Consider the following 15546-nt stretch of genomic DNA (forward strand, 5'->3'; position numbering starts at 1 on the left):
CCCCACGTCGGGCTCCCTGCTCAGCGGGGAGTCTGCTTCTCCCTGTACCCTTCCTCCTGCTCCTTCTCTCTCTTTCTCTTCCAGATAAATAGATAAAATCTTTAAAAAAAAAATGTTTACAAAAGACCAGCTGACATTTTGCATATTCAGATGGAAGATTACTATTCCTCTAACATAGAAAAATGATTTTATTCCTTCTTTATTAACAGAAAAAAATTATAACATAAATTACTTGACATTATTGAAATGATATGCCATTTTACACCCCTCCAGTGCTTATCTAATCATTAAAGAGTGACATAAAAGCACAATCCTAACCTTGAACTCATCTCCCCTTCTGAACTTGATCAAGTTTAACTCAGATAAATGAAGTGGGTGAAGATGAACCATATGTCTAGAGAGGATATATGTCTGCCAAAAGAAGCTAACAGCCCTTATCTGTCAGATCACAGTCTCCTTAGTGCAGACATGTATGAAATAAACATCTTTTCCCTGTAATGCAGCTAAGGAATTTCTTCTTTCTCCTGCTCCCTTGCACTGATTTAAAGTAAAGAAAATACCTGGAAACAACAGGTTGGGCTATAAGATGTGGCCTATGTTGTAAATAAACTCAACAAATTAAAATATCATATGTCCCCAAGTGGGGGCCTTTTAATTTGCTTTCTGAAGTGATTCAAACCAGCATCATGTTAAAAGAGCAAAATCTTTCCTGTATTTGACTGAACCACAGCCATTAACTTGCTTGGCCCTTTGGGTATATGGCTTAACATTTCTGATCACAGTTTTCCCATCTAAATAGAATGTATAATATTTAGGTCTTTTTCTTCATACTATGTATTAACTTCCAAAAAAAAAAAAACAAAAATAAAAAACCAAAAACAAATGTTCTTTTTGTAAAAAGAGTATTAATTAAAATACACCTACTATTGTTGTAAGATTTCAGAAATTAAAATCATACTATTTGGTGTTTGCTGTGGTTTTTGTTCTATATTTCTTTCTTGGCTCAAAATTTGGGGATATGTTTTGTTTGCCCCTGCAGTTAAATGCATTTTTGATTCTGAAATCCTACAAAATATAGAATAAGGCAAATGTGCTAATCAGCATAATTCTCTGAGAAACTGGTCAAGAATGCATAGTAGGTCAGATGTTGAACTCTGGTGCAAATTGCAATTTAGCATTTGTAACAGCTTCAGCTACCACTACACTAATGAAGCAGACCTTGGAGTTCATAGCAATGATGATTATTAAGTCTTTGCTGACAATTCACTTCACCTTGCACACCTTGCATCATGTTTTACAAGGGACAAGGCACAAAATATTAAAGCCAACAAAGATTAGACAGGTTGTAAGCTTTACTGCAGCTACATGTCTTTTAATTAAAGCAAAGAGTTCTCTGTTGGGGTCCCTAGAGGTTATCAGGCCCATAGCACTGAACCATCCAACCAGCTGACCAGCCAACCATACAGAAGTCAGCACCTTCCTCCCATACAGATGAAGAGTATGTTTAATAAATTAAATAACTAATGAAAGACACAGCCAAAAAACACATAGTTACCTCATCTAATTCCATTTCATCTGGACTCTCCCATGGCTTGATAAATTTCCCACGAGATTTCTTCAAAGGCACAATTATTATGTAGTAACCTCTGCACAAGAATGGACAAAAATAAGATTAGATCAAAGGGAAAAGAAAACGGATATGTCCTTAAATCTTCCACAGACCAGTGATTGAGAATGAAAGCAAATTATGGACATGGAGTGACTTGTCCATCAATGAGAAATAACCACCTGTTTGCTCAATTTTAAAAACAACATGGGTAGACATTTATGTGTGACTTCAATGATCTTGTATGGTAATATCACCATGGTTGACTGCTCTTTATTAGGTATCATAAACAGAGCAGAAACAGTTTGTTAGGACCCTGGTGCTGGGCACATACAAGTTTAGTATACTGAAATCCAGCATCACCAGCTGCTGAACCAAGTATTTTCTATGACATCAATTTATAAGGGGATTTTATTTAAAGAAAATGTATAATAAAAATTACTCTTAGCTCATACAAATGCCTAGATGATGACGACAATGATTTCATTTATACTAAAATACTTTTTATTTGGATAAGAAATTAAACACATAAAAATTACCCACAACTTCACAACAGTTATATAATGATGTAATTGCTTTCAACCCATCAAATTGCAAACCTTAAGATAAATACTGCAGAAATTTGGAGACAATCACTATCTGAGAGCCTTCAAAATAGAATTAAAAAAATAAATGTATAAGAAGGGCAAAAGAAATTGAGTACTCACATTAAGAATAGTCAACTAAAATTTAAGTAACTATAAAGGTACCTGTTCACAAGTAGATATGGGTTATTTGAAAAATTGTTTTGCAATTTCCACAAAATGTATACCTCGCTCTCGTATTCATGGTTCATGACTCTGCTTGATTTTTGGTAGTAACTATACAAGAACTTTAAATGTATGTGTATAATAGCTAATACATCAATCACTTTCTACCTCTCAGGTATTATATTAAATGTATACAGTCTCAAAAACTATATAAGGACAGGTAACAGACAAAAAGATAAATCCAGAGAGATGAAATTATAACCCAAGTTAGAACATATAGTAAGGGGATACAAACCTATATATATCTTAACCTTGGCAAGAGTCCGGCTCTTTTTCTGTTTCATTTACTCTGTATTATAACATACTTTAAAAACTCCATTATTTTGTGGAGACTTGTTGTGAAAATCAACACACACACACACATTTTTAAAAGAGAAGGTTGCCACACAGGGAAAAGAGACCACAGGATGGGCGCTACCAACCTTGCATTACATTGTATCACAGAGACCAACAGCACACATAGGAAGGCCTCTTTCTACTATATCAAAACAAAACCTGCAATAAACTCAGTAAAATCTTGTGATAAAGATCTCTGTTTCCCTGTGGGAAGAGGCAAGATGTCCATCGACAGATGAATGGATAAAGAAGATGTGGTATATATATACAATGGAATATTATGCAGCCATCAAAAGGAATGAGATCTTGCCATTTGCAACAGCATGGATGGAACTGGAGGGTGTTATGTTAAGCAAAGTAAGTCAGAGAAAGACGTGTATCATATGACCTCACTGATATGAGGAATTCTTAATCTCAGGAAACAAACTGAGGGTTGCTGGAGTGGTGGGTGGTGGGAGGGATGGGGTGGCTGGGTGATAGACACTGGGGAGGGTATGTGCTATGGTGAGCGCTGTGAATTGTGCAAGACTGTTGAATCTCAGACCTGTACCTCTGAAACAAATAATGCAATATATGTTAAGAAAAAAAAAAGAAGATAGGAGGGGAAGAATGAAGGGGGGGAATCGGAGGGGGAGATGAACCATGTGAGACGATGGACTCTGAAAAACAAACTGAGGGTTCTAGAGGGGATGGGGGTGGTAGGATGGGTTAGCCTGGTGATGGGTATTAAAGAGGGAATGTTCTGCATGGAGCACTGGGTGTTGTGCACAAACAATGAATCCTGGAACACTACATCAAAAACTAATGATATAATGTATGGTGATTAACATAACAATAAAAAGGGGGGGAAAAAAAGATCTCTGTTTCCATAAATGGAGTCTAGAGATGCACCGTCCAGTATGGTAGCCACGAGCGAGACATGTGGCTAGCCTGAACTGAAATGTGTTCGCAATGTTAAAGACATCAGATTTTTAAGACTTAGTATGAAATGTAAATATAAGATATCTTGGCAATACATTTTTAATAGTGACCATATGTTAAATGATAATATTCTGGATATGTTAGGTAAAATAAAATATGCTATTAAAAGTAACTTTACCCATTTTCTTGTACTTTTTACTGTAGTTGCTAGAAAATTGAAAATTTCTTTCGCATGTGGCTTTCATGGTATTGAACAGTGCTATTTTAGAGTGTTTTGGTGAAGAATGTGGCACCTGGAGATACATCTGGCCCACAATTGAAGCTCTGTCACTAATTTGCTGTGTGATCTTGGGCTGATCATTTAACATCCCTTAATCTCAGTTGTATGCTCTGAAAAATGTGAGCACAGTGTGTGGCAGGTAGCACCAAACTGATGCAAGCTGCTGTTGTTAGTACTGACCATAATCGTGGGAGAAATGCATCTGAACTACATTATTCAAGTAGGACTTAGTGACATTCCCCGAGATGCAAGTTCAGGAACTTGTCAAACATTTTTTCTCCCTAATCAAGAATTCAGGTCAAACCAGACAACTATACTGGAACCTTCTCTCCATGGTACTCTGAGCAACTAATCAACAGACTCCCAGAATCACATCACCGATCCAATCACTTTCTTTCCTACCAATAATCATGATGATCAAAGAGGATGAGAAGGAAGAGTTGGAGTGTGTGAGAGAGGCCAGTATCTTGTACTTTATGATCCAGAGTAAGTTTCCTCCTCTTCCTATCTTCCTACCACCTGAAGGATTTGCCAAACAAGTCCATCATGTTAAATGAGCCTGGAGAAGAATGACAGGGGCTACAACTGAGTGTACAAAATAACACTGCAGATGTACTTGATAAACACACTCATCAGGGAACCTCTTGCTTTTCACTACCAATTGCACCAAGTCAGGACTGCTTTTCTTTGCCTAAAGTAATGATATTACACATTATCCAGAGCTCCCATTGTCCTCTTTCCAAGTCCTGGAAATCAAGGTTAAGATGATGAATTCTATTAATTTTTCCTCTGCTTTCATACTTGAGTTGCTATTCTTGTACATGAAAAAAGAATCCATTCTTTTCTTCTGCCGTACTCCCCAACTGTTCATTCAACTTGTGGCTGGGATAAGAATTGAACAGCCTCCCCCATAGCAAGTAATTAACAGTGTGGCTGGATATGCATGGCCTTTTCTGTCTCCTGATGTCCAAAGCATTCATCTAGAGCAGTCAAAGTGGAGCCGCATCAAAGCAGCTCTCATTCATTGAAAGAAATCTGTCATAGGGCATTTGGAACTCCGTATTATAAGAAAGTCTGGCCTGGGACTAAATCCACACATTTTCACCCATGTTCTCTGCAACCATGGCTTTGCAAACACCCATCTCTTTGCCTTTCCTGAAACCTGGTTTTTCCCTGACAATCCTGCTTCCCTCACAGGCTTCTCATGTGGTGTCTGTTTATTCATGCCCCTCCCCCACCCACTCACCTCAGATGGAGGGCCTAGGGATTCCCTCCTGGCTCACTGTTGCTTCTTCCAGGTATTTTTTCCTCCCCCCTTAAGCTAAAAACAAAAAGCAGGCCAAAAAACAAGTGCCTGTTTTTTTGAAGCTCATACATTTCAGCTATATTTTTATTATTTTATTATACTCTTCTCTCACTGATTTTTGTCATCTATGAACCTCTTCAGAAACCCCCTTCTCCCTCCCTCCCTCCCTCCCTTCCTTCCTTCCTTCCTTCTCTCTCTCTCTTTCTTTCTCTACCCCCTCTTTTTTTCCCCCAGGGTCAATGGTCTTCCTTTTCTCCTAAACTCTGCCATTAGCCTGGGTGATTTCAAGCTCCAGAGGGTACCATGCATCACCCAGGGCTCTCAGATCTTTGATTCTTCTTTTCTGGAGACTGCATCTTCCACTGTATATTAGCTAAAATCTGTAATTGCCCTTCTCTGTGCCTGAAGCCAAGGAGCTGCACATGGCTTTAGAAATAATGCACGGGGGAGAATGATTTTGTAAATTCATATTCGGCAACTTCAGGCCTCTGATGCCGCCTGGCCAACCCACCACAATTTCCCAGGTACCTCATCCTTCCATTTTGTACAACAAGTTTTTCAGACCCTCTCCCCTGGCCTTGAACCTTAGACATCCTTAACTCCTCACTAGAAGATAGCTTTATGTTTATGTAAAGAGAAAATAAAAACATTCAGACTAAAACTCTCTCATCTTCCACCTACCAAACTATAAGGCTTCTTGCATCTCTATGTAACCACAATCTGTCCTTTGGGCACAGCAGAGGGGCTGGCTCTATTTGTGAAGGCCAATCACTTTCTTGAATTGGTTCCCATCATCCACTCTCTTAGGAAGTTGACTATACATCATACCCCCTCTTTCTCATATGTCTCAACTTCTCCCTCCCCTTTGGCTTCTATTAGCTTCCAACCCTGTATAAATACCTGACATTTAAAAAACAAACAAACCACATCCCACTCCAGTCATCCTTCTTGCTCTCTCCTACCCCTTACTACCCAAATTCTGAGGAGACCTGTGTTTCTTGCTGTTCTCCACTACCTCATCTTCTGCTCACTTTCCACCCAATTATACTCTAGGTTCTGCCTCATTAGCCTACCTCACTGCCCATGCCAGGGTCCTCAGCGACTGGCAGGACTGCATCAGAAGGAGAGCTTTTGACTTTTGTCTTTTTTTTTTTTTTTTAAAGATTTTATTTATTTATTTGAGAGAGAGAATGAGAGAGAGAGCATGAGAGGGGTGAGGGTCAGAGGGAGAAGCAGACCCCCCGCTGAGCAGGGAGCCCGATGCGGGACTCGATCCCGGGACTCCAGGATCACGACCTGAGCCGAAGGCAGTCGCTTAACCAACTGAGCCACCCAGGCGCCCCTTGACTTTTGTCTTATGTGATCTCTTAGCAGAATCTGAAAATGTTAATGAGAGCTTTCACGAAACATTCTCAGCCATTTCTTATACCCAACTCTTCTGGTTTTCCACTTACATCTCTCAACACATTAATCTTATTTCTTTAACAGGATTTATTACCCACTACCTTGCTATTAAATGGTAGAATCCCTCAAGTTCTGGCCAAAGACTTCTCTTTACTCCCTCTTCTTCCTACATGGTCTCATTCTAGCTCAGGGCATCAGTTATCAACTAGATGCAAATTATCTGCTGATTCATATCTTCATCCCAGAATGCCCCCTCCAACTCCATTTCTTCCTGTCTATGTCACAAAACTACCTCAAATTTACTGTGGTTAAAACAAAACAAAGGATATGCTTCCAAAATAAATCTCCCACCATTGTACCATGATCCATTTGCTATAAACCTAGATGTTATCACTGACAATTTGTTTTAACGCTTTCCCTCTCATATCCAATGCACCACCAAGTCCTATTACTTCCAGACTCTATCTATAGTCCACTTGCTTCTTCGTATCCCAGCAGCCACCACTCCGGCCTCTTTCCATGTCTCAAGCTACCTTTGTCTCCTGACTTTCTCTCTTCTTTGAACCTAACCGCCTCTAGTCCAGTCTCTGAAATTTTCATTTTGCAATAGACAACTGACTGTACCACTTCCAGTTTTAAAACATTCCAATGGACTCTCATTGCTCTTAATATAAAGGCCACAAAGTCTCATAAGACTCAGCAACATCTTGCCTGAATCCATCTCTCTGTGCCCTTTGAGCTACACCCTGATGGGTTTTCAGTTTCTTTTTTTTTTTAATTTTATTTTATTATGTTATGTTAATCACCATACATTACATCATTAGTTTTTAATGTAGTTTTCCATGATTCTTGAATTTACTTTGGTCTATTCTGTCATCAAACCCTTGATCATTCTGTTCTAACTGCCTAGAACCTTCTGTCACTTTCACAAGTCCAAAGTCCTCTCTTTCTTCAAAGAACAACTCACTTTTTACTTTCTAATTGAAACCTTTCCTGACCTCTCTGATTAGATCAATTTCCCCTATTATATGGTCTTAATGGACATTTTTACTCCATAATTTTCTTATACTATTTAAGACATGTATATTTAAAATGTACTGCTAAAGCAAATATACATATAACCTCACTGGAATTTTTTTTTTTTATCTCTGCCATTTTATCACTGAGTCCTTTTTCCATTGAAAAGTGGAAGTGGGTGGAATAGGTGGCTTTTGGGAACTTACATATCTCTTAAATCAGGCAGTCAAAACACTCGGAGCCTTTCTCTCCAAGAACTTTCAACTCTCGACCTCAATTCAGCATTTGCTCCTTTCTCTAAATCAGCAATGACGTGGCCAAATACTGTTTAGAGAAAACATACTTCTTTTTGCAAAAGTTCTTTTCTTTACAAGTGTAGTAATGATTCTTATTCTAATCTCATGGGATAATAAGAAAAAAAAAGATGACTCAGATAGGAAAAGTGAAATGGGGAGCTAAGATGCACTCTACAAATTGAAATCAAATTATATGAACTGAAAGAACTTGCTTGAAATGGAAAAAAATGTTTTTGGGTATAGACCAGCTTTATATATGGATAAAATTAAAGTTTACACTATGCTTAGCTTATCTGACTCAAGCTTGAAGTTTAAGCTCAAAATACATTTTTTGACATAGACTTTAACTATTAAACTAGTAGAAAAATAAATAACTTCAGAATCAATATATCTGCAAATGCTCTGACTACTTATAAAGTAAGCTGTGTTTTCCCAGTATATTAGATTTAATTAGGTTAAATCTAACCTTCAGAATTTTAATTATATTAAGTAGAGTTTTACTAATTTTATTTAATATGTTATCACCAAGGGGCCCAGCTCCATATAATTATTTGGGAAGGCGAGCTCTGGTCTTTGTGGCAGTCCCTCTTCAAATTCAGCCAGGCTTTTTGTATTAGTAGAATGTATTAGTATTCTTAAACTCATTATTTAACTAGGAGGTCAAAATCTGTCTCAGAATTTAATGATGAATTTAATTCCTTACATAATATCATATATATATATGTGTGTGTGTGTATATATATATATATATATATATTGGTAACAAACATATATACACACACACATATATATATATATTTTCCATGGTTATTTGGGTATATTTTGTTTAAATCAAATTAATTTACCATAGAAAACCCAGAGCAGGTTAAATGATCTTTTCAGTCTCTGTGTTTAAATTAAGGTTTTCAATCATTTTAGCTATGTGTTGTCAGACAAGTTAAAGTTACTTAATTGCTTAAAGCCTCATTTTCCTTTTTTATAAAATGGTGGGTGATAATGCTGGCCTCTGGGAAGCCTCTCCCTTTATCTCTCATCTAAATTCTCATGACAATCTACTGATCTTATTGCTCCATAACACTTAACACATTTCCATGATCTATGACCGCACATGTGCCTAATGACTCCTTGTTCTAAGGTTTGTCTGGGGCAGTTCTGTCCATTCTTACTTGTCCTTGAGTTCTTAATGGTTTATCAATTGTCCTAGAAAAAAAATGTCCTGGTCTGACCAACAAATCATGGTTCGTGTAAGTCATGGTTCAACATGTGGGCTTAGAGCCAGACTGCCTGGGTTCGAATCTTTCCTCTTTGGCTCTGCTCTCATGTGGCCAGGCCATGTTGACCCACCTCAAAACTTCCTCAGCCATAAAATGAGAAGCACCCTTCTTGTGAAGATTTCATCAGTTACTGTGTGCAATGCCCTCGCGCAGCAACTAGGAAGCCCCCTGTCACTATCACAACTATTTAGTATCAACTTTATGATTGTGGCCCGGCTGCTTAGAATCCCTGAGCCTCACTTTACTCACCCATAAATGGCATGAATACCCACCTCAAAGGCTTATTTTGAGACTTAAATAAAACATTCAAATGCCTTCAGTAAACTGTAAAGCACCACACAAGTTTACACCTTTACCACTGCAGTTGACAACCATGTGATGAGTGAATTATTTCTCATTAAACATTAAACAGATGATACATTAATACATTAAACTAGTAATAGTGCACACATTTTATGAAGCACCTTTGTAAGCCATGCTTCCAAGAATATCTTCTTTAAAAGAGGAAAAAGGCCAACCTGAAAGCCAAATTAGTAAGACCAAAGACATTTAAAATTCATAAAATGTTCTTATTCATTTCTATTTTTCATAAATATAAAATGATTACTATGAAATTAAGTTATATTAGGTAACTTCTGACAGCTTATCTCTTACTGCAATCTGTGTGGTACATTTTTCCTTACCACCCAAAGTAAAATCCTGCTCTGTAAAGTCAGGGAAGTTCCCTTCGTCACAACTTGCTTCTGAAGAATGGTGAAGTTGCCAGATTTTCCGACTCGCATTCTGCCCCCTCTATCTATCCATCCAAGTAGGAGCCTGAAGCACCACAAATTCCTGGTGGCAGAAATGTAGCCTCTCCCTGAGGGAGGTTCCCCACTTCTCCACACAAAAACCACTTATGAAAGAACACAGAAGCAATGAGCCTCGACTGTCACATTCACAAGAGACAGATTTGTTTCTGGGGGTTGGGGTCAAGACTTCCCAATTACCTTGGCCGGAAATGAGAAAGCATGCTTTCTGTTGATAAAAACAGCCCTTCAATCACCAAAATTTCATTTTACTAGAAAACAAATTAGAAGAATTTTTCTAAAGAACTTTCACCTAAATGCAGGTTAGCAACCCAGCCCACAGCTCGGGTATCAAACCTGTCTTCTCTCCTCCTTTCTCCCCCGGCTTACTGAACAAAAAGCTACATCCCTGCAAGTGGCACAGCATGGCACACGGCTGCCTGCGATAACGGACTGCGCCCAACGAAGACAGAATGCGTAGCTTTATGTTATTATCCCTTTAAGAAGTCCAATGTATGTAGATTATTTAGCATTTTTACTTGTTTATTTTTTTCCAGCAGGAGATTTGCTTTTCATTTCCTATGGTTCTGATACTCTTCCCACTCAAATACTTTCCTAGTTTTGTCTTTTGCTCTTTTCCACAGAGTGACTAGAATATATTTCTGGGAATCTTTAACTCATTTCTAGAACACATTTTTTCCCCACAGTCATTTGCTTTCTTTTTATGTTACGAAATGGTCTCTTCTCTTTGTTACCAAAGTTTTACCTCTTTTCCCTGACTCCCATTTCAAATATAGGAAGAGGAAGTACATAAATAAAACAAAGAGGAAAACTGAACAAGCTAAAGAAAAGCACTAAAAGATAGACTATATTCTACAATATTCTCGACTTTTTCAGAAGTTGGGAAATGAACCAAAAATCTACCACCAAAGGACTAAAATGCCTTTCTCAGTAATGTTTAACACATTCCACCAAGCCAGTTGGATAAAGAGTCACTCAGTGAAGACATTTTTTCTTAAGTCTTGAAAACTAATAACAAATCCTACAAATTATACTGTATTATTTTCATCTTTCAATTGCTCTTTCCGTGAATAGACAATTCATGTCTTTGTATGGTTTAAATTTATACTCCATGTCTTTACCCTGTTCTTTCTTAATTTGCAACTATTTTGCCTTTTCTAAATCTTTCCCACCCTCAAGACTCAGATTACATATTAGCTCCTTCTAGATGTCTCCCTGACACCCGAGCTGGCCTGGAACTCTGGCAGGACTTACTCCATTATATTCACATGATCTATTTTTTGTATCCTTAAACAGCATCTCTCCAACCCCACTCCCAGGAACCAGCTAGGCTCCTGTCATTCTTTAAGCCTCTGTTTTATTGTCACTTTCTCCGGAACCTTCCCCGAGCTACTAAACTGGGGTTGGGAGCTCCTCCTTTGGCCTCCCTTATTCAGCTAAGCTTTGGTATCCTAAAACTCCATTTCAACGGACTCTACTTGTCCAAGTTCCCCAATTAACTATGTTGTGTAAGAGCAGTAAGAAAGTAAGCATTGTCTCTACTAAATCCCTAAAACATTGTCTGGCACTAGGATAGGAGATTATATATATATATATATATATATATATATATATATATATATATAATATGTAATATATATATCTATCTCCCCAGATGATTTAAACAAAAATGGATAAATATAACCTCACTTTCATATTAAATTTTGTTGGAATAAAAATTACACTAATATTCCATTCTCATTTTCCAGTTTTCTGAATGATACAAGAAGAAGAGACAAAAAAGGGGATCTGATTTCTCACTGAATTTATTTTAGTCATAATCTTTTGGAAATTCCACCATCTGGTAAAAATCCTCCAATTATTTCATCAAATAAATAAGAACAGAAGGTTTTCTCTGGAAGAATGGATTTTAGTTAAGTCAAAGTCACCAATTATTAGAGTTTTCTAAATTTCAACCATGGCACTATATTAAAAACTTCTTGTTTACAGTTTTACTTTTTAATAATTGATTTTTTTCTATCATCTTTTTAAAATTTTCTGAAGCTTTGGAAATTTCTGACTGTATACACCTTCTTGAAAAATCTTTTGCCATGAACTTGCCCTGGCTTGGTTCTCCACTTAACTTTGTAACAGATCCTACTGTGTGCTCTACCAGCTCTTTTCTTCCTGAGACATTTACTTTAAACTTTGCTTCATATCTTCACCCCATGTCTCAGTGACTCTGTCTTTTTCCATAAATGCTTTGCTGTTGTGTTAATGATTCTCAAATTTCTATCCATAATCCTAGTAATTTCTTTAAACCCACATCTCTAAGTAGGTATTTCACTGATACCTCATGTAAAACATACACAAAATTGAACTCAGTCATTTCCTCCTGACTTCTCATCCTCTAGGATGAATGGCAGTATCATTCACTTTTGTCATCCAAACTCAACTCTCAGAGTTATCTATGACATTTTTCCTCTGCCTTGATCCCTCATTAAAGTGGTTACCAATTCCTACTACACTACTGCTCTCATCTGCCTCTGCATCCTATTTCTCTCATCACCATCTGATTTCAGAATCTTGTTATTTACCTAGAATCAACCAAATATGCAATGATATCCCAACACTTTTCTCTATGTTGCTCCAATATCCTTCCAACATATGCCTTCAGGAACCATCTTCCCTAAGAGCTGCCCTAATTATGTCACCAGATTGCTGATAAATGTGAAGGTCCCAACAATCCATAAAATATGTATAAACATCTCATAGTTTATTCTTGACCTTCAAATCTTTCATAGCAAGTTTCATCTAAACATGATCATGTGGGATACAAGAAATGAGAAAGCAAGGAGATAACAATCTCCAGCATGCAGCAAATACCCAATAAATATTTCCTAAAATGGAAAAAAAGGAAACTTAGGTATTATATAAATGATACATGCCACTCTCCTGAATAAACACATTTACTGAATTTCCACCGTCTCCCGGATATAGTTCCAAGTTCTGAGTGCAACTTGGCTCTTGTATACCTCTCTTACTTCTCTTGTTCAGGCCTTACAAGATAACTCACTTCCTTTACTAATGAGCCCTTTCATATAATCTTTTCACTCTGATTTTTTTGTATGTGTCCTACTTGTCTTCTAAGATTAAATGAGAAACCTCTTTGACCCATTTCATTATCAGTTAGCTGCTCTTAAAATAGAGTCTAACTCCATCATTAGCATGTGTTATATCTGTTTCTCTGTATCCCCCACTCTAGGGTAGCTCTTTGGGGACAGAGTCAACATCTTCTTTTGTTCTCCATGGTCAACCACAATACTCATACTTAGCATATTGCAGTGAAAATATTTTTTTTCTTTTACTGGCTAAAACCACCTAGCTATACTGATTATAAAATGTATTGGCTATAATCAACTAACTATATACAATCAGTAAACTACTTAAATTGACTGGATTTAATTTTTCACTTCAGGCCCACTGGCCTCTACACTGTACTCCATCCAAAACAGAAAATTTGCCTTTTCCAACTTGTTTTTTCCAACATCATCCTGAACTTTAACTTTTGAAATGTCTCCTTTCAGCATACATATACAACAACAGTGTCAAGTACCATTTTTGCTTATCTTATTTCCCAAAGTTTCCTTCAGCTTCATAATACTTTGTAAGACTTCCTCTCCATTTATATAAGACTTGCCAAGTATTATTCAACTAGTCACCTTATTCTGTATACTATGACATAAACTCCTTTAGAGTAAGGATCGCATTCTATTTGTCTATTTCTACTAAGCTACATCATTCCTGGGACATAAAAAACACTCACTGTTAAATTAATGAGAATCTGTGTTATAATGAACATGACAACTGGGTGTAATAAGGCTTAAATAAAACTGAGAGCCTATGCGGAAGAAGCTTTTACTCCACACACAGCAATAGAATCTCTCATAACTTCTGTAATACTGAGGTTGAATTCTGTTTTCTTGCTTACTTGCATTTGCATCCTTCAGCCCTAACCCTTCAATCGACTTACTTTATATTCTCATTTGCGGGTACTTCAGGAAGTTGCACAGTAATCATGCCATCCAGGTTGGTCTTCCCAATGAAGGCAGGCTTGGTACGTAGTACGTCTGGTGCAGTCTTTGCTGTTACCCTGTGTTGCAGCCCGCCAGCACTGTTCCCACGATTGGTCAGCACAAATGAATATGACTTCTCAGGCTTCAAGTTGACTATTAACTTCTGGGTAGCCCGGCCATCGACTTCTTCTACCATTTTCCCATCATCATAAAGAATCTAGAAGATACAACCAATCGAAGAGATTTGGTTATCAGAGAGGCAATGTATGCTTTCTAAACTAATGTGCACTTGGTTATAGAATATGCATGTCAAATCAATTCTAATTTTGGGCCATTCCTAAGCCCTTAAGTGTTCATAAATTCTAGAGATTGAATGAATTCTTCTTTTGTTCTTAGTGCATAATTATATAATGTTTCTAAGTCTATAAAAAATACAGAAAGAAATGTACAATATTTTCAATATTTGACCTGTTGCTTGCATACAATCTTAATGGAAAATGTGCAGAAATGCCCTAGGTTTTCAATGTATTATCCACATCACCTTTTTTTCTAAATGTTTCTATTCCTGTTCCTAAGTACACTTTTGCCTTCAAAATGTTTCTCTATTCTTTATTTCATAGACTTGCACTTCTTGGTAACATCTCTCAATATTTCTCAATTGCAAATTAAAGTTTAAAACATACAAAGAATTCAGGCCGATAAACAAATTTTTTAAATCCCAGGATACTGCATTTTCAAGATGTAGAAACCACGTGAATTTCATTTTCTGGTGGAAAAACACAAGCACTAGCTTAGATGTAAAAAGTCTTGGAACTACAAGGTGACTGACAAGTAATACCACCCCTAGGTTTCAGCTCCCACCTCATCTTTCAAGTGGAAACCAAAAAGGAGAAAAGCAAGTGTTTGTGGCTGAAACAAAGTGGTGTGCATTCTTTCTGAATAACTTACTCAGGTAAACTGAGTGTTCCCCCCATCCCCATTTTACCCATGATATCTTAAAAAGTAGAAAACAACTTACTTTGAAAGGCATGGCAGAATTATAATTTTCTGGAATTTCCCAAGACAATAGCACTGAAGTCTTCATTACTGCTTTGACATGAAAATTTTTTGCAAACACTGCTGGAAAAGGAAAAACAGTGTATTTACACTACTTCTAAAAACGTATGACCTGTCCTTTTCCACCATGGACCATCGGGCTTAAGCTAGAAGCCATCTACTTTGGTCAGAGAGAGAGAAGTGTGATTTGCCTACCTGTTTAGACCATTCATGTTACTACCTCATTCTCATAAAGATCTCTCTTTTCTCTCCAATTCAGTCACCTATATTGTATTTTCCTTACCTGAGAACATTGGGTTGCTGTCAGTCAGACTTGCTTGGCATTCTATAACCAAAATCTAAGGCATCCAAAACATATTAAGTTTTACATACTTTAC

The 15546-nt window shown here is 37.2% G+C and overlaps 1 protein-coding gene across 43 annotated transcripts in view; it reads right to left on the reverse strand.

Annotated features, from left to right (window-relative positions):
- Positions 1-15546, reverse strand: part of PTPRD (protein tyrosine phosphatase receptor type D) — a 2297676-nt gene that overhangs the window by 139232 nt on the left and 2142898 nt on the right. For 24 of the 43 annotated variants that reach the window (XM_078062238.1, XM_078062257.1, XM_078062278.1 and 21 more), the window contains 3 exons: positions 15132-15232; positions 14071-14330; positions 1556-1646 (listed from right to left, as the gene is read on the reverse strand). In XM_078062238.1, the coding sequence (XP_077918364.1) occupies positions 1556-1646; positions 14071-14330; positions 15132-15232 (452 nt within the window). The remainder of the gene's footprint in view (positions 1-1555; positions 1647-14070; positions 14331-15131; positions 15233-15546) is intronic. The other 19 variants (XM_078062277.1, XM_078062267.1, XM_078062275.1 and 16 more) reach the window with 1 other exon arrangement.

Source organism: Halichoerus grypus, chromosome 14, assembly GCF_964656455.1.
Source record: "Halichoerus grypus chromosome 14, mHalGry1.hap1.1, whole genome shotgun sequence".
Taxonomy (NCBI): Eukaryota; Metazoa; Chordata; class Mammalia; order Carnivora; family Phocidae; genus Halichoerus; species Halichoerus grypus.